Here is a 21,617-nt window from a genome sequence, read left to right on the forward strand (position 1 = left end):
TTACAAAGCGTTATACTAAATTAATAGCAATGTGTATTATTAAACTTTTTCAGGAATATGAAGCCATCTATCTAGCAAAATTAACCATCCAGATGATGTCACCACTGCAGTTGGAGAGATCCCTCGCAGTTCCAGCTGGTACTACAGGTCAGAAGCTGCGTGTTGTGTGTGATGCCGCCTGTCTTACGTGGTGTCATGAAGTGACTTTTGTACTCCCTAAGTGAACCTCCAGCAGCAGCAAATCTCCAACTTTTGGGAAGGGGATGGCTGCAGTTGGTGTGTAAATGATGTTCAAACTTCAGTGTGCAGTATGCGTATTCTGTTTTCTTATGTTTGAACTTCCTTCCCTGTGGCATTTTCTGCACTTCCACACCATGCTGGAGAAGGGCCCTGTCCCTCAAAAACCCTGAGTGTGCTGGAGGAATCAAGAGTGACAGGTTGAAAGCAGCCAATGTTCATGATGTGATTGCTGCTCTTAAAATAAAGGCAGTTGCTCTGAAAAGTGTTTTGTTGTGTCTTTAAACAGTTAATGGGGGATGAGGGCATGTAAAAGCTGTTTTCTCAGTCATATAGAGGTGTGCCAGTAGTAACCCCTGCTGAGAGTCAGTGGAAATGGAGTCTGGGGGAGATGTAAAGGGAGTGCAAGAAATGACAGGTTCTAGGAAATTTCCTTTCCATGTGGAGAAATGTGAGGGAAGCAGAGTGGTGTCAGCATCTGGCTGTCCAAAAGCAGAATGTCTTCAAAGGGCAGAGTCCCTGCCAGAAGACAGTAACAACTGCCCTGTAGTCTTCCTCATAGCTGTGTATTGTGAGAGCTGATCTTTTCAGATGTCTCCTCCTTCCTTTTGCCTTTTGCAGGAAGTTTAAAGCGAATGCACGAAGAGGATGAAGAACTTGGAACCGTGCATGTGGCAGCAGCACAGAATGGATGATATTTGAGGACAAGCACTGTTTTTATGGTGAATTCCTGCCGAGAAAGGTGAAGAAAACTAGGAGAAAAAGAAAACAGAGTTGTAAGCAAAACAATGAACACACACATAGCTTCCTTTCAATTACATGTTGCTTCCAGATGTAAATCTGCCTCTGCAACACACTAAGCATCATTTTTAAGATGTTGGACTTCTTGAATGAATAGATGGCACTGATTGTTTTACTCCTTTTTTACACTTTACAGTTTTATTCTAAACCAAGATTTTTGGACTTGCAAAGAGGTATTATTGCAATAATGCACTTTTCATACTTGAAATTTCTTTATTTGTATGATATAAAGTTATTACTTTAAACAAAATGCAAGCTGGGGGGGATTTGTTTATAAAGTTATTTGTGTAATTTATAACAAGAGACTTTAGTAAAGAAAAAGTTTGCTAAAACTCACCTTGTTCTCAGTATATATTATGGTCATGCTTGTAGAAATGTGCTTTATGAACTTCACTGTGCGCTACTACTGGCAATTGAGCAACAGCAGTGATATAACGGGTATGTAATTCTTTACCTTGTTATAAACCTCACTATATCTGAATTATTTTGAGGCTGACACTCCGAGATCAATTTGAAACAAAATACCTCTAAAAACCTCACCTTGTTTTATGTAAGTTCAGCAATACTGATTACTTAATGAAATAGTCATGTGCTGAATTAATAGAGAGCAGCTACTGATTTTACACACATCAAGACTGAATTCTCTCAGCTAGTGCTGAAAAGCTGCTTGTTAAATTAGTTACAGGATTATTTAAATTGAACAAAACAACATGATCCATCTCTCTAGTAGAATAGAACATCTTCAAACTGGTATTGAAGTAGTAGTTCCCTTTGTAAAACAATAATTGCATCATTGGAGGTAAAATTTGGGTTGATGCCTGATAATTGAAGCCCAAAGCATTGGCCATAGTAGTATCAAGAGCCAAAGGATTCACCACAGCTCTTCTAAAGCTTTAGAGTGAAGTAAGGCTGCACTATCAGTGCTTTGAAGTTCTCAAATTGGGAATCTCCAAGGCCATGAAACTCTTCTCCCTTCCGAGCAGCATTGTGATAACCTCTGGTTTGCAAGGACTGTCCCTGTTCTGCATCTCTGCTTGGTTTGCCAATAAGTCTGTTGCAGAAAAGATGTGAATGAAATGATGGCTCCTTAAGAGCACTGTGATGACTGAGCAAATGATGGAGCTGTTAGAAGAACTTGTGTATTTGGGAAATCTGAACTTGTTATTGGACTGTATTTTAACAGGGCTCAGGAGAGCTGAATCAATATAAAAAGCACCCAGGGATCCAAGCATCCAGCTCACTCGCTGCATGCTGATACAGCTGTTTGCCTCAGAACAAGCAACCTGTGGGGCAGGGACTGTGAGGGCAGATATCTTTGAATTCCAAGGCATGAGCAGCCATTTTGTACTGTGAGGATCATTTTCATACTGCTGTCTTCTGGAGGGTTATCCAGCAGCTTGTTTACTTTGTAGGAGTTGTGCCTCACTTTGTGTATTCAGGGCAAGTTGACCACACCTGGGACTTGCTGGTCTTTGCTCAGTCACAGGTCCTCTGCCTTGTCTTGCAGCTGAGGGACAGTCCCTCCAGAGCAAGTCTGAGCTCCTGGCCTGTGTTAAGGCTGTGACATGTACTTAGCAAACTCTGGTTTGAAAGCTCCAGCCTGGTTTAACTCATGCTGCCAGAACACACACTGGTGACACCCAAGGAGGAATCCTCCTGGTTTAAGGCTGGGCATTGAGCTGAGCCAGGATACCTGGGTGAGGCTTTATAGCCCAATAACCTCATCTCCTTTGGGATGTGAAGGCCCTGGAGTGCTGCACCTTGGGAGGGCTAACAGCAGAGCTGAACCTGAACCAGTCTTCAGCAGTGCTTTCCCTTTACTGCTGCTGTCCTCTGCCACTGATGCTTGTGATGGAGCAATGCAAATCTTCCAGAAAGAAATCTTGGAGAAATGTATGATGCTTTAGTTGGGAAATGTTCAGCTTTAAAAAGAAAGTATGACTCTTACTTCCTGCAGAACTATAGCACGTCAGTGTTAAACTGACGGATTTGCAGTTGTGTGGTTTATTACATGCTGTTAACTGACTCTCTAAAAGAATGCTTCAGAGCTGTTGGGGAAATAGGTTCTTGCATGTTTCACTGCTTACACTGTGTGGCCACTGTGCTGATGCAGTGGGGTCTGGGGCTGTTTCTCTTTGCACAGCTCACCAAATGATGCCAGCTGTGAGGATGGGAACCAGCTCTTTGCATAAAATGGCTGTTTTAGCTCCCTTGGGAAGGGTAGTGATGAAGCACAGATGGAAGAGTGCTGGTGATTCATCTGTCTCTCCCCTGCCAGAGAGGCTTGTTCATGTGTAGTCTGGTTCTGTTACCTCACTGGGGTCCTTGTGCTTCCCTGGGGAGACCGTTTCACAAACCAACAAGCTTCATGACTAAGGATTTTCCACCAATCCATCTTTCTTTTTTTCAAGCCATTGAAAAGCCTTCTGCAGCCATTGTACCTGCTCTGTGCACATAACAGCCTCTCAGATCCTAAGGGATTCTGATTAGTTTTCCTTTTACCTATTATTCTTTTTCTTAATATGAGACCCCTCTGGCTGTGGGTCTCATGTAGTTCTCTGCTAGTAGGTATTCCCATCACACCAAAGGTGGTAGCTGGCAGTAGGGTGTCTCACTGTGGCCTTAGACTGTCAGTAGAGGTTGAAATTATTATCCTCAGATTCACACACAAAGCTGCAGCACCTGCAGCTCTGGGGATCCACAGTTCTATGGTAAGGGGCTGAAGTTCCCTTTTCCAGCTTTGGGGAAGTAGAGTCAAGGAGCTGGAGCTCTTCCTCAGGGCAGGAGAGCTGTTACCTCCTCTTTGGGGGCTTGTTTGGGTGAAGTTACATCCCTGGAGGAGGTGGTAGTAATGTTATGGCTGATTTCTGACAAGAGCCTTTAAGAAAGTTCCTTTATTCCTGGGAAGGTCTTGCTCTTTCCTCTTGAGCCAGTGGTACTGTAGGTAAATCAACAGGGCTCCTGCAGTTTAGGAGACGCATAATGTATTTTAATACTACCTGTTGCTGTTTAAAGCTGTTATTTGTGGCATTTTCCTGCTTCCTGTGAAGCGTGCTCACCTAAAGTACATACCAATGCGCTGGGTGGTCTGGACTTCCACTCTGGGTACTATCAGCTCTACAGCATCTGCCTGCAGCTTGTGCAGTTCCTGTTTTACCAGGGCTGGCAGAGTCTTTAATGCCTAACTAATGTTTCCAAAGCTTTAGTGCAACTCATACCCGTACCCCTTTCTCCATGTAAATGACTGTCCAGGAGTCCAGTGGAATTCCTGACAGCTCCTCTCTCAACACCAAGTTGCCATGAGGGCTGTGCCATAGGGATGGGGATGGCACCTCTGCTGTGGAACAAAGAGCTCTTCAGCAGTTGCTGGGATGCTGAAGAGCTGGATCCTGCCCAGCAGCAGCATTGTTATGCAGCCACAAACCCAAGCTTTCAGCCCAATTAATTTGTTTTATGCTGATCTAAGCAGGGAACACAATCACCTGCTTCTTGTACTAATCTTTTCATTAACTCTTAATGAGGGTGTGGAGCTATGTCCATGGTATAGGTTTCACTGAATTCAAATCATCCACTTTAAACTAGTGGAAATTCAGAATTAATTAGAACTGTGAAAGGCAAGAAAATCCACCTCAGTCATCTGGGCCAGCATAAAGCAGTAGTTGATTTAATACAATTAGTGCAGAGTCAGGGCCCAAGCCACTTCCATGTTCTACAGGGAGCATTGCTGCTGTCTCCGGGGGGGAGAGTAACTCAAAGAAAATGGGGAGCTGCTGGTCTGCTGAGGAGAAAGTGGGTTAGAAACTCCTGCCTGGGGTTTGTGCCTGCAGGCAAAGGCTTCACCCCCAGAACAAGCAGAGAATTGTCCTTTGAACACTTACAAAGCTGAAAACATGCATCAGACACTTGCTGAAAATAATGTGGAGTCATCTTTTCAGCACAGGGAAAGGGAAAACAAAGTTTATTTTCAGCTAGTGGTACTGTTGTGGAAGTCAGTAGGTGCACACATCCTCTGGACACCACGCAGCAATATGAAAGCCAGACACATTTGGCAGTCTTCATTTATTCAGCTTAAAGATTAAAAAAAAAAAAAAAAAACCAAAATAAAAATCAATAAATAAATCAGACATCACCAAGGAAACACTACAGTGAGTGGAGTACCATCAGGAACATTAAACAGAACCCCACCACAGCTTAAAGTACCTCTCCACACCACAAAGAACGACCATTTTGTCAAGCCTCACTGTTCACAAACACAACCAGCTGCTCTGTACGAACCTTCGTGTTTTCATAATGCCCTATTCATTGATACAGGATTTGTCACTCTCTCCACACAAAACCCCACTGTTCAGACCAGGGCTTTGTACATTATTTGCTTGCCATTGCTGGCAAAAGTGCTAAAACTATTTATCCAATCTCTTAGCAAGAGGGATGCTTCAAAGCAGCACAAGTCCCTCAGGCTGGGGTGGGGGTTTCCCTGCTGGCTTGCTATGCTGTAAGCATAAGCAGTTACCAGCACAACCACAGCCCCCCCAGCCCTCAGAAACTCAAATACAAAGCTGAACACACTCCTGCCCAACACAAATCATATTCCCATTGAGTACTAGGAGCCCCACTGAAGATGGGGTGTTTTCTCTGCCAGACACTCCAGTTTCCCAGTTACCTTTGCCCCATCACAAACCACACGTTGTGGTTGGGTTTGTCAGAAAAGTAATTATCCTGAAAACAAAGTAAGTTATCAGCTAAAGTGCAGGACCCCTGCAGCAAGATGTACCCAGCCATTTTTAAACTCAGCACATCAGGTTTAGCTTAGCCCATAGGGATTCTCCCCTACCCACACAAACAGTAACAAATTCGGTTTCAGAAAATAGTGCCTATAAAACTTGAGATGCACCAACACATCATCAGCACTTCAGTGAGGTTCCGTGGCAAGAACAGCACTAAGGCCTGTTCCGTATCACTCATTCTGCCCAAGAGAAGCACTGTCCCTACCCAAGCAAGCTACATCATCCTTCTGTGAAGTACAGGCAGCAGAACAGTCCCCTGAGCTGTACTTCGCTATTGAGAAACGAATCGCAAACTTTTAGAAAAATACAATGCAAGAAAAAATTTGACATAAAAATATATACCTTTGGTTAAAAACCACCCCTTTAACAAGAGTCCTTTGTAACTTAGTGAGAACAAAAGCTTCACTTAGACTGAACAGTAGTAAAAATTAGTTCTAAGCGCTTATTTCCTAACCCAGAGGACCCTTCTAAAATGTCAGTAATATCTTTTCCCCCCAGGATTTACACATTTGATGATCATTATTTATAGGGATTGTTACATTTGCAGCAATAAACTCTATAAATTTTCCATGAAGAAAATGTTTGTAGCACAAGCTCCTCCACCAAGAGTCTTTATGGAAAAAAAACAAAACCAACCAAACCCAAACCCTCAAAGTTCTTAGTTAAAGAACCGCTGGAACATGTAGTTTTCTTCAGATACCGAATAGCCAAACTTCTTATAGAAATCCACGTTTTTTGGCAGACACTCAAGCGTGATTTTGTAACAGTTCAGTCTCTTACTTAGCAATGTGAGGGTGGATGTTAATCTGAAAAAGACAGAAAACCAACAGTTGAAGCTGGCCCGGAATGCTGGATTGATTAAAGTTATCAGACCTACAACACTCAAGTTTTGCAGCACTCTGCATTTGCCTTCACTGCACAGACAGTCACTATCCCAAGAAACAAACAGAACCAAGTACCAGCATCTTGCAGACAACTTTATGCCTCCGTTTTAAGAGCATCGGCTGGTGATACCTTCTGGCTAAATTCTTGTCACATGCCTGCCTGAGGAGGATCTGCCCTGCAGCTTCAGCTGCAGAGCCAAGCTCCAGCTGACCCTCCAAGGTCTGATGATCCAGCTTAGCTGCTGGTGCCCATCGGGGACAGAAAGCAGCAGGGTGAGGGCTTGCTGCCTGCTGCTGGTGAATGGCAACAGTGGGAAAATACTTACAGTTTACCAAGCTGCTTTCCTCTGCACTCCCCGCTTACTACGACATCTTCTATCCTTCCTCTCTGTGAAAACACAGGCAAGCATTAGTCGAACAGAGCACTGTTGTGTTAGTTTCCTTTCTGCTTATGCTTCACACTTGCATTTCCTGCTGTTTAGACACCACTCCTCCAGCGATCAACACACTTACAGTGCCCCTTCCAGCACCCAACAGGAACAGCAGCCCCACCACAGCCCTTCCCTACCAAGAGATTTGTATTTCTAGCTCCTTGTTTTCACACATCTAGCTGGGACTCCCTCTGCAGCAGCAAGATCCTCAGCCATCTGCTCCATCAGAATCATGTCTGACTAGTTCAAAAGCTCACTGCGAGGGAGAACGGGACAGCCATCCAACTGCTCTCTCCTTAAGAAAAGCCAAAGCTTTCCCTTACTATTTATCTGAGCAGCCAAGGATGGGAGATAGTTTAAAAATGCAGAAGATACTTCATCACACAGCTGCCATAAAAACAACACACACAGAGTCAGGGACAGGATCTTTTCCCTCTCTTTAAAGCTGCAGCAAGAGAAGATACCTTTGCACAGGAGTGAGTGAATTTATGTTCTATAACCAGTGTTGCTGTAGCAACAATCTGTCCAAGATTTGTGTCTTCTACGACAGTAACGTAGTAATCTCCAGATCTCTTCATGTGCTCAAAGGTTTCTGTGGGAGCAGACAGACAGCACAACAGTCACTGTTAATCTCAGATTAAACTGCTGTGAAGTCTGACACTTGCAACAGGTTCTGAACACTCATCACTGCAGGGTTCAGGATCATAAGGATGATGCACTCAACACCCCAGAACCCAAAAGCCAGAGTCAGATTAGCGCAGAGACAGAACCAGGAAAATGAAACAAATAACTTTTCCTTAGCTGCCAAGAGATCCCTCCTTCCCCAGCATCTCTGCTGTCTCTTAGGGGCACTATGACAAAGGTGGCGGCACCTCCCCTAGGTTATTTTACATTTTGGCTGAACCAGTGAAGTGAGCTCAGGATGCTGTTGAGCTACAATCAGAGGCAAAGCCTCTGTCTCACTCCTAGTGCTTCAGTAATTCAGCCAAGAAAGCCATCCCCCAGCAGCCCCTCCTAAAGCTCAGCCTCAAAAGCAGTTACACAATTTAGGTGTGGCCCAGTGAAGAAGCAATCCTTCAGGATAGCTGCAAGTGGATCCCACACCAAGTGCCTTGGGGGAGCTGAGTTAATATATCCTTCTGGCATCAAGCAGTTGGAAGCCTCTCACCCAAGTAGATTTGCTGTCAGCATCACCATCCTTTGGCTCCCAGCAACCTCTATGGAAATGCCAAGAAATAATGATATACTCACTGATAAACTGCTCTGGGCTTGCAACTCCAGTTTCAGTCAGCTGACCCAGAACCTTAAAAAAGCCTGTTATAAAAGAAAGGCAAGGAACAACCCTCAGTGAGAAACATAGACACACAATTAGCTCCAAACAGCACTGAACAACCTGACATGGCTGTTTGGAGAGTTAACATCCCCATGGTACCATCCAACTCAGTTGTACGTAAAAGCCTGCGCTCCACATATTACAGAACTAGACTGAAATATTAAACTTCTGCCTTGTGCAACGCTGAAAGATCAGCAGCAAACTGCAGCCTGAGTGCAGAAGATGCACACGTTCAAGCAAGATATATATATAAGCCTGAAATTCTGTGATATTAAGCTGTTTCTTCAGAACAACCTTTTTGTCCAAGTTACAGAACTGAAGAAATCTTCTTGCACCAAGAATAATGCTGGTTTCCATTACTTTTCTATTAAAGGGAACAGTACAACCAACCATACACTCTCTCCAAAGCTGTGGTGAACAGGAAGTTGTGGATTATTTGGAAAATTTGACTTGAATTTTGATGGTTTTGAGGTTAAAACAAGTAAACCAATTTTGAGGGTCACCCAACACAGCATCCATCCATGGTGCAAAGTGCTCAAATTCCTTACTGATAAAAATAACCCCAATCAGATAAAATGAGCAATCCTAATCTAGTGCGGGATCACACAGAAATACAGTGTCTAGTTCAGCACCCAGCTTTCCTTTGTGGTGATCATTAAACAGAATTCTACCTCGATTTAAATCAGCCGTGCAAAGTGGTCTCAAAACCAAGCCATCTCCTGGATCTAAAGGAGAAATAGCAGGAGAAAACGTTGTCGTGTTCTCGCTCCAGTCGAGTTCATGCAGAATGTTTGGGTCAAACATCGGGGTGTCATCAAGCATCATGGTTGCAACAGGCATCATGGCTGCAGCAGGTGGTCTGGAACAGAATGCACATGGGTAAGGGGCAGTTTGGTTAGCTCTTGCTTTGATCTCTAATAAGTCGTTTCCCCAGGTTATATCATGCCACAGGATGTTCCTCAGGAATGCAAGAAAGGTGAACAAACTGCTGTTCATTTTATTTGCAACTGAAGTTCAGCTTCCACTGGACTGGGTTAATGGGTTAAACAGCACACACACTGACGCCACATGTATTACCTTAAGTTGACACATGGCACTTTTGTGTGCCTCTGGGAAGTTTTTTCTCTTGGAAAAAAAGCCCCAACAAATAGATAAGAGATTTCCTGGGATATTTAACCTCTGTGGCCCTCTGAAAAGGAAAGCATCTCATCCTCTCAATAACCCTAACATACTGGCTACACTTTTTCGAACCAGTCCCATCACACAAATGTTTAGTGTCTCAGCCAAGAGGCACTACAACACATGTATGAAAACACAGATAATACAACAGCCTGCACACGCTCATGGCCCATACTGCACTCCTTGTGCAAGTCAGTTTGCTCTGTCCAATGCCACCTCAGCTGTAAAGTGCAGCACCTCAGTGTCCACTAACGGGTAAAACACACGGTGCCAAGGTGACAGTGAGACACCTGGTAATGACAAAAGAGAGACTGGGGATTGTGCATTATCCAGAATTAAGGGTAAAAGGAAGAAAAGGGATATGTTTTCCTAACTGCCAGGTATAGGAAAATAATTCTTACTTTGACACCTGCAGCATCTGCTATGAGCAGAGCGTATCATGAGAACCTCTCCCGAGGCCAAGTTCTTTATGCATCTTCATATTAACTTAGCTGCACCATAAAGTTGTGGTACTGGCACATCACTGGATAGGCCAAATAAACACCAGAAAGAAAAAAATGTATTTGGGATGAATACCTTTCAAAATAAGATATCTTTCAGCCCTGTTAAGCTGCCAAAGGAAGTACACCAGAGGTCAGCTATGAAGCTTATCAGCCTAACTGCAACATGCAAGCCTCAAAGTGGAAGGTGGCTCTAGAAACTAAACTGAAAAAGCTTTTTTAAAACAACAAAAAAAAAAAACACAAAAATTCTATGCCACCTGCTGATACATGACGGCCTTTAAATCCCCCTTCTCACAGCAGTACAAATCCAAATGAATACAAATTCCACATGAATTTTCAAAAACAAAACAGTGGGGGAAATGAAGTGCAAAGAGAAACATTTCCCTATATGGGAGAGCAAGAAGCAAGAATCCAGGTCTTTGAGTTCCAGTCCTGAGCTTCAGTGATCAGATCACACCAATGTGTGCAGAAGACTGCAAGCCAATCACTAGTGTATTCATTATGTCACTGCTTAGCAAAAGTGAAGTCCACCTCGTTCCAACAACACATTAGGTATCTCTGTTCCTAGATCTCAATTATTCTAAACTTGCTGTTACCCTGTCCCGTTACAAAGCCTTCCTAGAATTCATTACAATGTTCTGTACCGTACAGACTAGAATCTAATTAATTTCAGCTCAAGGTTACAGAATACCAAGCACACACAGCAGTATAAAAGCATATGAAAGAAATAAATTTATGCTCTTTAAGCAGTTAACGACAAACTAAAAGTTATTTTTCAAACTACATCCAGCACAGCTGGAGCAGGATGAAGCTTGAAGCTTCATGCATCTTCTGGAGTCAGGGATATGACTTGCCCAATAGAAATGCATTGACTAATTAAAGAAACGGGTTCAAGGTGCAGCAAGGAAGAAGAGCTTCGGCCTGTTTCGATGGGTTGCCAGTTTCTCCTCCAGGAAACCGCGTGCTGGCCCTGGTGCCTACCTGAAACCTCCTCGGGGCATCCTGGACTTCCCACAACGAGTCGGGAGCGGGACCGGGCCGTGCAAGCGCACACGGAACCTCCGGTCCCTCTCAGCCGTCCTTCCTCCCCCTGCTCCGTCCCGCGAAGCCGGCGCGGAAGGAACCCGGGGCCCCCACAGGAGAAGCTGCCCGCCCGAGGGAGACCAACCCCCGAGCACCCGGTGCGGGGTCGGCCGGAACTCTGCGGCTCCCCAGCTGCGGGCACGGGAGAGACCCCAGCCCTGCCCCGAGGGGCAAGAGATAGCTCCTCACGGGCCCTCGGCGGGGTCCTCACCTGAAACAGCGCCTTCGGGGAAAGGGCAGGGGGAGAGCTCCACATCACCCCTTGTGCGACTCCTCGGGGGGTCCCCACAGCTCCCTTGAGCTGAAGCAGCCCCTTGGAGCGGTCCCCTTCACCTCACGCACTGCCCCTCGGCGGGGGTCTCTTCCCCTCACACACTGCTCCTCGGCAGAGGGGGTGTCCGCGCAGGCCCACCCCTTACATACAGCCCCTCGGGGAGACGGGGCGCCCAGCCGCGCTTGCCAGCCCCTCCGGGAGGTCCCCGAAGGGCCGCCCCTCACGTAGCCCCCTCACGGTGATACCGAGGAGCCGGCGCAACCCCCAGAGCCCCCGCAGGCGGCACACGCTCACGCACACGCACACACATAAACTTTTTCAGCCTGCGACTGTGAAGATTGTGGTATTTGTGTTGACAGACTGCAGGACTTTACTGTGGGGGAAAGGGTAAAACTGAGGCCTGGCCACATGGGGTCAGTGAGGGTGATACAAGGCTTCTCAGAAGCAGCAGATCACTGAGTGCTGGCGCTGAGTGCTGGCTGTTCCGCATACGTTTCCCTGCGTTGCCACCGGGGTTTGGCCTCCGGAGTGCCTCTGGAAAGCTGTTTCGTGTTTGAGATGGCCAGAGCTCGGGACAGGCTTCTGGGTACCTGTGGAGGGATGGCTCAGGTGACAGGATTATACAAAGGTTCCTCTTTCTCCTGAAGAATTGCAGGTGGCAGCAGCTTTTGTAAAGAAAGAATCCCTCCCTTTGATACTTTTCATCTCTGGGAGATTGTTTTTGGAGGCTTTGATGCTCCCCTTGGAGAAGACTTGCTGTCCTGGGATGGAATGAGCTTTGTTCAGCCTCCAAGGCTGGCAGGGGACCTGACTGAGGGGGGTTCTTACTTTTCAATTAAAACAACAACAACAAAAAAACAACCCTAACTTGGAGATCACCTTGAGAAACTGTTTCATAAATAGCTGAGGTCAAGGCTCACATGTAGCATGGAGCTGGAGGCCTGCTGCACAAGATAATTATACAGTGTGCTTCTGAGACATGATTTTCATTTTCCGTGTTTCTTCCCCCCGTTACTTTACCCTCAGAATGAATCACTCTCTGTTACCCTGGAAACAATCGACATCATTACTTAGTCTTCAATGCTGCAGGCCTGGAGTGACCAGATGACACACGCCAGCCTCCCTGGGCTCAGGCACACCCAAAGTCTGGAAGCAGTGCTCACCCAAAGTTTGTCCGGCGGAGTCAGGGTTGGGGACTGCCTGGGTGAATCACTGCGACTATTAACCTTTCACTGCAAGGGAGAGGCACAAACTGGGTGTGAGCTTTCCCTTCCTGTCCCTTCTCTCGTTTCTTTTGAGGGATGAAGAGAACTGGGAAGGTCCCATCCATGCTGAAAGATGCGCACCATGTCTTGTTTCTGTTCGTGAAAATAAACGGGGAAGCGCTACTTCAGCTGGTTAAACAGGGAAACTGGGGGTGTGGACACATTTCCACTGTGTGAAAAATGACATACGGTGATTTAGTTTAATTTCCTCCATAGTGTCTTTTCCTTGATGGAAAGATTTGACAGATGTGAAGTAGATTGCATTTACCTAAGTAACTATGGAAGGTCAAGGGTTTTTAAAAACAAAATCATGTCATAACAAGGCCATGACCACATGGGGTCAGCCCAGCTCTCCCCAGTGAGGCTTGGAGCAGAGGTCCTGGACTTGCAAGGGGAATATGGTGGGGTTTGGACAAGCCTTATCCAAGTACATCCTCACAGTTTCCAGCATATGGCTGTGTAGAGACATCCTGACCCAGAAGGTGCATCTGGCTCATGGTACTTAATAGCTAAACAGTGCTTTCTTTGGTGCTTGTATCTCAGCTTCTGACCTCCAGAGTTTCTACTGTGCTGCAGCATAATGTTGCAGGGAAAATCCTTTGGTTTGGTTAAAACTCTTGCCCTTCCATTTTTTATTTTTTTTTTTTTTCCCTGGAAACTAGTCCTGTCCTATTTACCACCACAGGACTGACTACAGCTTGGCTTGAGGACAGCAACCTTTCTGCACGTGGGTTTTGAAGCAGTATAAGTCTAAACTGGATCAGGGATGATCTGGATGGAAAAACTTTCTGAAGGAAAGGGGTGGGAACAGACCCTCTTCAACTGCATTTGCAAGCTGAGAGCAAAGAAATCTGCCCCACTGGAGGGGTTTAAACTGAACAGTGACTCTGTCAGTGCTGCTGGAACCCTCGTCCATTTCATGAGCCCAGAGACATTATAGAGAAGGGCTGGTGTTGCGAGGGGATTCACCTCTCACAACGATTTGATCTTTACCCCCTCGTAGGGCCCATCCAAAACCCTCTGGCAAAACCTGAGCCAACCACAGAGGCAGGGCAGGACAGGGCCAGCTGGTTTTCAGCCACCCCCTCCCTATGAGCTACGTTTTAATTTTTTTCTCTAATTCTAACCCCCTTGGAAGGAGATGGCAGTGCTCTTGCGGGCTTTTTAAAGAGAGGTGGCCACTAGGGAAGGACTGGATTAGGGTAGCCAGTAAGGGGAAACTGGATTCACAAAGGCTCCTGAGGCTTTCCACTCATGAAAGACAGGCTTTGCTTCCAACCGAAAGCTTGGTGAGAGGCACATGGACACTGATGAGCTCTCACATCTCCTTGACACACCCCTGAGTCCCATCCGGTGGCTTTTTAAAGGTCAAGCAATTAGGGCCAGTGGGGATTCACAGCAGCCAACAGATAAATCTCTCCGGTACTTCCAAGGCCAGGATTTAGTTAGTGAAGAGCAAGGGGAAAGTTGAAATAACACATTTCCACTTGTGTCACGGATGTGTTCATCTCCTCTTTGTTGGTTCCACTGCAGTGTATTTTGTTGCAGCAGAAAAAAAAACTAGCGAAGTGATATCCTCTGACTGCTCCAAATTTCCCAGCACTGGAACAAGGCAATCATAAGTCAGGGAAATTGCAAATTCATAACTGCAGGACAGTCAGAAAGGTGGGAAGGGAGCCATGCACTTGCTTGATATAAATGTCTGAGTCTGAAACACACCCTGCTTTATGAGGAGAGAAAAAGCGCTCTCCTTTCCTTTGGCTGTATGACACAAGGCAGTGAGCACGAATAAATCCTTGACACAATAAAATTGGTTACATTCTGTTTTGGAAACAGATGCCTGGGGCTCGGTATACCTAAGGACCAGCCTCTTTGACTCTTTTTAGCCCCTAGTAGGGCAGGCTGTATCCAGCCACCAATAAATCCCAAGCATTGGAAATCTCTGCAGAAGAGCTGCATAAACCAGCCCTGGGCACCCAGATTTTGCGGAGGACCCAGCGCCTGCTTAACCCCCATCTGTCTGCCAGAGGGAAGAAGAATGCTGCTGTGTCTCCCCAGATATTGCCTGTGGATGGATAACGAGAAATTGAATATGTATTCAAACTCTAAATAAAGACCTGGCAGTCTTTAGAAATGCTCTGCCACCATTCAGATGGTCACCTGGGACCCGGGAAATGGTATTTATTTGGGGTTTGTGATAGCATTAGTGCAGTTATGAAAAAAGTGCATCTGGACCGTCTGTACCTCGCTGGAAATAGTTATACCATCTTTAAACAAGAAGCTAAAGATCATTTAACTGCGAGGGAAGGGGAAGTTTTAGGAACCACAGATGTGTCACAGCCCCCTTCCCGAGCTGTTGCTTTGGGAGGGAAGCCGAGGCTGCCCCTGGCAGAGGCAGCCCTAACACACTATCCATGGAGGCTGGAAGACACATGAGTTTGGTGTCTTCAGGTTTTCTTGTCTCTCCTGTCCATGGCCCAGAAACACTTTTTTTTAGGTGGAGAAATTCCCCATCTGAGGCCAACAGAAATATTAATACTCAAATCTTGCAACTTAAAGAGTCCAAGCTGGGGCTTAAAAACCATGCGAAAGGGACTCCAGCAGGAAACTTATCGCTGTCACACTCCTTTGGATGTGGTTAGTTTATAAGAAGTAAAATAGTATCAGGTCACCCCAAAAAACGAGTTGGGATCAGATCAAAAACAGATCTGATGTTATGGGGCACACAGCCCAAATAGTACTTTTGATCCTGAAGTGTCCTGAACCTGTGCACAGTGGGTACAAGTGCATTGCAGGTAACCAGAGATTGACAGTCCCTGCAGGTAAAAGAACATTTCTCATCAGCTGCAGACAGAGTGCTTCGAATGACAGATCTCCCCAGCCTTCCCATACAAAATGAGCACACTGTGGATACGATAAACTATCTTCTCTGGATGGATTAGTGAGTAAATAACAGCTTTTAGCTTTTCCCCTTCCACCGCATACAAGCCGGTGGTGCTAAGGTTGCATTTGTCTCGCAACTGTCTCTGCAAACATGCTGTCTCACCCAGTGTCCCATCACTGGGCTGGTTAAAGAGGATCTTGTCTCACCCAGTGTCCCATCACTGGGCTGGTTAAAGAGGATTTTCCTGTATTTCCCAAAGGTTACGACCTCTCTATGAGCTTGATTAAATTCAGGACTGATGCTTCCTCAAAGGAAATACAGCCCTGATCTCTTGTCCTCCCCTTCCATGGATGCTGGGAGATACATTTGATGGACAAAACTGGTCTCTGTGCTGCCCTGGGGCAGCCAAGGTTTGGGCATGGGCAAGTGTCCGTCCTGAACAGTCAGGTCCCCTGAAACCTGAAGACAGAGTGGTCTCCCTGCCAGGATGGGCGGCAGGAAGGGCTTTGGAGAGAAGCTTTAGGCAGGAGGGAGCTCTCACAATTCAATGGTACGTGAGTCCCAGCTCTGTGGCCATCCCAGCTGAAGGCTCAGCAGGGCCGTGGCAGAAAAGCCTTGCCATGTCCCTTGGCAGCTGGCTGCTGGTGGAGCTAAACGTGGGGCCTGGGAAGAAGCACACCCCGAATCCAAGCTGCTGAGCAGGCAGAGGATAATATTGCCATGTGAGCCGCTTGGCAGGCTTCATCTCTTGTTTATCCATCACGGTGGAAATGCTTCGTCTTCTGCCCGGGCTGCACTGTGTGTGCAGTGATTAAGTGGCAGTTGTTAAACAGAAGCTGAAGCCGATGTTCTCTCCGTCTCCAATTTCCAAGGTTACAGAGACAAAAAAGTAAAATGGTGGCCGATTCCTATGCCCAGAGCTGGCAAATTGTGGGCTGGAGTCCCACTGGAAGGGCAGTGGGGCTGAAGGGAGCAGGGCCTGAAAGAGGCTGAGCAGGCATTTGGCTTTTCTTCCTTTCTTCCTTTCTTTTTTCCCTCCTTCCTTCCTTCCTGGGGATGAGCATAGGGTCTGGATGAGACAGGAGGCACTTTCCATCTCTTATTATTGTTAATCTAACTGCAGATAGATCTACTATTGAGAAAAAGAGAAAAGAAAGCAAGCCAGAGCATGTGGTTGCAGAGAACAAGCTCACATTTGGGGGATTTTAGCACTGGGTGTATTGGAGCCCTGGGAGGGAGGCTGACAAGATACGTTTGCTCAGAGTTCCCCACCAGTTTTGAGCCATATGGTCCATCCACAGAGATGTCCATGCTGTAGGAAGTGCCAGGGAGGAGTGAAACTTCAGGTGAGTGAAGGACTCGGAGTTCACTGGTGAGATGGCCGTGAATCTCGTGTGTGAGACCAGTGACTGGCAATTGGAGTAGGAGGGGACAGCTAGGCTTTTGATCCAAGGCGGTTGCAGGCTCACCCGTGTTGCCCGGCCCTTTTCCCTCTAGGTGGAGTTATTACACATCACATTGCAGCTTTCGCATGTGTGGACCTGCGCCTGCAGCGGGGCATACGGGGTCCCTGCCAGTCTGCCTGCATCCCAGGTGCTTTGCGGGAACTTAATGACCTGACTTTAATGAAGCACAGCGTATCTTGGAGGGCTTATTGCCTGTGTGTTCCATGTGTGGGATGGAAAAGATGAGCTGTGCTTTGGTTGTGCAAGGGCAGGGGAAGTATGAGGGTTGCTCTAAATGTAACGAGAGATGATAGATAATGCTGGGAGGTACCATGGTCTTCATGGAGCATCTTCCCTTCATGCTGCTTTATGAGCTTCTCCTCCTTTCTCTTACCTTGTGGTGTGGTTGGAGGGGAGGAAAGGGAGGCAGGAAATCCTGCTGGGCTATTTTTGAACTCTGGATTAATTAATGGCGTTATTAAGGGGCAGGAATTAACTTGGTTGCAGAGGGCTTAAAGGACAATTTGGGAGGTGTTAGTTCCAGATTTTGCTCATTCCCAGGCACTGGGGACATCTGAGATAGCACAGGGTTTGGCTGTGTGTGCCAGGGGACCAGTTGGGGCCTGGTTCTGTCCTGTGCACCGTGCTGTTCCCAGGGGCTGGTTAATCTGTGGGGCAGTGTAGCTCTTTATCTGTGCCACGTGTAGAGCTGCAGGGCTGGGAGGGTTGGTGTGCTCATCTTTCAGGTTGCTGAAAGTATTCTTTTATTTCCTTTTTTTGCAATTCTGCATTAAACAAAAATGTTAGAAGAGCTCACCTAGTGCTCATTGCCCTAGCAGTGATGTTCCCTGCTCTCAGCAGCTCTTCCAGGATCCGGCACTGCAGTGCTTTTGAAGATTTAACAGCTACTCCCTCCCACCCCGTCATTTCCCTGATGGTCCAGACATGTTCCCAGCAGCTCCTCCTGTTTATAGGAAAGGGAAAAAACATTCAGGAGATAAAACGGCCGCCCCCAGCCATCACCCAGACTCTGTAGTGTGTGTGTGTAGGGGGGGGGGGGGGGTTGTGCCACTGGGGAGCCCCTCAGCTATAAGGCCTTGTCCTTTGAAGTGCCTGACACATGACTTTCAGCTGTGAGAGGATGTGAATCAGATGTGGTCCCTGCAGACAGCCGCCTGGGACAGGGCACAGCACAGACTGGTGCTGGAGGTGGCCTCGGGGCAGCTCTGTACCCCCTGGCAGGGTGGGTAGGGATGGGGACACCTTGGGGTCTGGGCTGGCCAAGAGCATTTTTACCATGTGTTTGTTTGGGGTGGGACATCATGATGTGTTTTTTATCGGGGGCAGTGAGGCAGAGGGGATGGGATGATCTGATTGCTGGGCCAGGACCAGAGCCTACTTGAGTCTCGGCACAAGCCCAGCTCCCAGTGGAGACACCTAGAGACTTTCCAAGGATTACTGGTCTGCTTCTTTCCAGGTTTGCCATTCCCAAGAGCCCTCTTGGCCCTCACTGCCTTTGTAAAAGCAAACTACATGAAACTCTTTCCTTGAGGTCACCAATAGTGAGCAGCAGCTCTTTGTTTGCCCTCCTGCCTAAATCTGCTGAGAGCCATTAGGGAAACCAGGAACCCAGTTTTTCTCAAGTGTCCTAGGTGAGGTCTGGCCATACCTGTTGCTTGGGAGAGATAATACCCACAGTTACTGTGGTGAGGAACAAGGGAGACCTTCACCACATCTAAACACAGTGAGGGAGTCCCTTGAATGCATTGCATGATGAGCTGCCCCTCCTGCTCCTGGGCTGGATGTGGGGAGCACAGCTGTGGCTTGCTGGTAGCTCCAGCCTTGTCCACCTGGGACAAGGTGCTGGGGTTTGGTGGGATTGCATTTGGGATGTTTGATGTTGTGAGTGCCGAAGCCCTAAGAGGAACACACAAGGAGAGGAGCCCTGTGGAAAGGGATGTCGATGTCAGGGAGCTGGCTGCAGGTTCCCCTCTGCTTTCTGCCTGGAGCGAGCCGGCAACAGAGCCAGCTGGAAACACAGTGAAGGGAATGAGCTTATTGATGTGCTTATTCTGCAGAGGACCATCATCCTCTCTCCTGCTGGTGTGCCCATGGGGTAGAGCTAACCCAGAGCCTGGCCGTGGTGCTCTGCCCTGGAATTAGGGAATTGCACAGGAGGACCAACAGAACCACTGCTGTCTCAACCCGCATGCTCCAGATGGTGCAGGCCTGTTGTGGAAGGCAGCACAGGGGCAAGTGTTGTCTTTCCTTGGGCAGGCTGGGACCACGGGGCTTCACTTTCTCTAGACACTGCTGCAATTCCCTTGTGGCCCCTTATGCTTGTCCCCGAGCCAAGCCAGTGCCTCCGTCTGGGACATTTTCCTGGGCAGGGGACAAAGGGGAGCAACTCCCAGCCAGGATTGATGGCGTGAGTCAAATTTCTAACCCCAATCCTCTCCCATTTCCTTTACACCCCCTTTCCCAGGCAGGAAATCAAAGCCCAGCTTGCTCATTAGAGGCTGACCAGCTGCTGACCAAAAGCCAAAAACAAAAAACCCCAACCCCCAGAGCAAATGCTTTATTTGCTCAAACTGCTGCTTTCTCAGAGCAGGGGGAGTGGGAGTCCTGCAGCCAGAGGCTTCCCACCAGCCGGGGAGCTGTGGCCTCACCGGGAGCTGACAGCAGAGGGGAGCTCCATTTTCAGGTCTTTGTCTTAGCTACGGATCAAAGGGAAAGCTCTGAATTGTCTCAGTATCTGACAGGTTCTTGCGTATTTGAGTCACTGAAACATGGGGTTGGCCTTTGGGCTCTAGGAAATATTCTGATGCTCCTGTGTCAAATTAAAAAAAGACACACACCCCCCCCGCCCAAAGTGCGAGCGCTGCAGCCTCTGGCACGGATCAGATGGAATGCTGATCAAACCAATGTGGGCTGGTTCCCTGGCAGCTTTTGGGGTGATTTTGGCATGTTGAGATTTTAAATTCTTCTTAAACTGGTGTTTCCCGTCCTCTCCTTCCCCAGCGTGTGCTCACCCATCGGCACGGCTGTTTTCAGTGGGGAAGGTCTGGGTTTCCATCCCAGGGGCATTCAGACCTGAGGCCTTGATAACACCCTGGGAAAAGTCCCCCTTTGCATTCTGCAGTTATGAAAACCAGACGGGAGGGCTTAAGAGAAACCAAAGAAGCAGTTTCTGGGGGGAGACTCAAGCCTGAAATATGTCGAACAGCTGGAGGGATGCAGGGGATTTCAAAAGGAAGGCTGGGATGCCAATCGAAAGGGGAACAGGCATGAGGCTGAGCTGCCTGGTCCGCATTGCACTGGTGCTGATGGGAAAAGAGGCACGCGGGGAGGAACTTTTTAAATCTATAACATCCAGCAGATATTTATAGATCTTTTATCTCTTTAGTGCCTTGGTGCCACAAATAAAAGCATACAGTGCTTTTCTGATACTTAAAGCAAACAAACAAACCCCCCACTGGTTTCCAGAAAGGTTTTGAGCCGTGTGAGCATGGTCACTGATCAGTCTGAATTCAATTAGACTGATGAAACTGCTCCTGCCATCTGAACTGGTGCTGTTGCTGAGGGCTTTGCCTCTTCACCATCCTTTCCTGCATCAAGATGAGGGTTAATACACTTAGAAGTGAGGGCTTCTTGGCAGCTGGACTGAAACAGGCATCTCACATCCGCATGTGGTTTTGTCTCTGGGTTGGATCCTGGCTGGCAGTGGCGACGCCTGGTCTGGGTTTCCTGCATCCCTGGTCAACGCTGGGTAAATCCCTTGTGGCCCCAAGTGTCCCCAGGGGTGCCCAGAGTGCCTCTCCTGCAGCACACAGGGCAGGTCGGGTGAAAGGTGCTGCTCATCCCAACCCCTCTGATGCTCAACAAAGTGAGGGGCTTGGAGGGGCTGGACAAGGCAGGGGAAGGCACTTGAATTCATCTGTGGTGTGAGCACCAGGAATCTGGGAGCCCCTTCCCAACCCAAAGTCTGGAAAATCCCCAGTGTGCTTCCTGCAGGGCTGAGATGCTGAAATGACTCATCCAGCTTGGATGATTAATGAATAATTGATTAATTTGATTACCTTTCTTTAGCCCTTGCCTACTGCAGGAAAGCCCCAATGTCTAGGGTGGACATCCCTTGATGGGAGGACTGGGGTGGGGCTTTTGGAAATAAACCCCATGCTCCCACATGTCCTGGTTGTAGGCAATAACCTGCCTCCTTTTGTAGTGTTTGGGGGTCATTTTGTATTATTGCCCCCCAAAAACCAGCAGCTTCCCCAGATACCCTTTTTCTATTGATTCACAGCAGCAGGATGTGCCCCTGAACCCAGGCCATCCGGCTCTCGCCTCCTCCCTTGCTGCAGGCGACAGCCTTGTTTTGGAGATACTTCATTTTTGCTTTGTTTTTAAATTCTCCACGGGTCTGTGAATCTCTTGCAGTACAAACCTATGCTGTTCCTGCTCTAAAACCGCTATGTGACCTGCCCATCTGCATGGGATTGAATTACTTGGGGCTT

The 21,617-nt window shown here is 47.4% G+C and overlaps 2 protein-coding genes across 7 annotated transcripts in view; one reads left to right on the forward strand and one right to left on the reverse strand.

The window, feature by feature from the left end:
* The window catches only part of STYX (serine/threonine/tyrosine interacting protein), a 36,251-nt gene extending 34,877 nt beyond the window's left edge, over positions 1–1,374 (forward strand). For all 4 annotated transcript variants that reach the window (XM_057426335.1, XM_057426332.1, XM_057426333.1 and 1 more), the window contains 2 exons: positions 54–147; positions 859–1,374. In XM_057426335.1, coding sequence (XP_057282318.1) covers positions 54–147; positions 859–932 — 168 coding nt within the window. In that variant the 3' untranslated portion in view covers positions 933–1,374. The remainder of the gene's footprint in view (positions 1–53; positions 148–858) is intronic.
* A 5,043-nt stretch (positions 1,375–6,417) lies between these two features.
* Positions 6,418–11,470, reverse strand: GNPNAT1 (glucosamine-phosphate N-acetyltransferase 1). 3 transcript variants are annotated; one of them, XM_057426296.1, is made up of 6 exons: positions 11,447–11,470; positions 9,142–9,329; positions 8,389–8,451; positions 7,602–7,729; positions 7,033–7,094; positions 6,418–6,628 (listed from the first exon to the last, which is right to left on the reverse strand). In XM_057426296.1, exons 2-6 carry the CDS (start codon positions 9,311–9,313, stop codon positions 6,481–6,483), a joined length of 573 nt encoding a protein of 190 aa, XP_057282279.1. In that variant the 5' UTR covers positions 9,314–9,329; positions 11,447–11,470; the 3' UTR covers positions 6,418–6,480. The 3 variants fall into 3 exon arrangements, with proteins under 3 accessions (XP_057282279.1, XP_057282277.1, XP_057282278.1); XM_057426294.1 differs by lacking the exon at positions 11,447–11,470 and adding an exon at positions 11,134–11,236; XM_057426295.1 differs by lacking the exon at positions 11,447–11,470 and adding an exon at positions 10,051–10,258.
* Between the last annotated feature and the right edge of the window lie 10,147 nt (positions 11,471–21,617).

Source organism: Pezoporus wallicus, unplaced genomic scaffold (assembly GCF_028554395.1).
Source record: "Pezoporus wallicus isolate ANWC-B61680 ecotype Strahan unplaced genomic scaffold, APGP_CSIRO_Pwel_v1 contig_8403, whole genome shotgun sequence".
In the NCBI taxonomy this organism is placed as follows: Eukaryota; Metazoa; Chordata; class Aves; order Psittaciformes; family Psittacidae; genus Pezoporus; species Pezoporus wallicus.

Bases quoted from the DNA above. Each gene is read 5' to 3' on its own strand.
- GNPNAT1 (XM_057426294.1), bottom strand. From the start codon at position 11,153: ATGCCCCGAGGAGGTTTCAG. The intron at 7,730-8,388 runs GTGAGTATATCA...CTGCTCCCACAG, and splicing joins AAGCCCAGAGCAGTTTATCA to AAACCTTTGAGCACATGAAG. The intron at 6,629-7,032 runs GTAAGTATTTTC...TGTCTTTTTCAG, and splicing joins GGAAAGCAGCTTGGTAAACT to ATTAACATCCACCCTCACAT.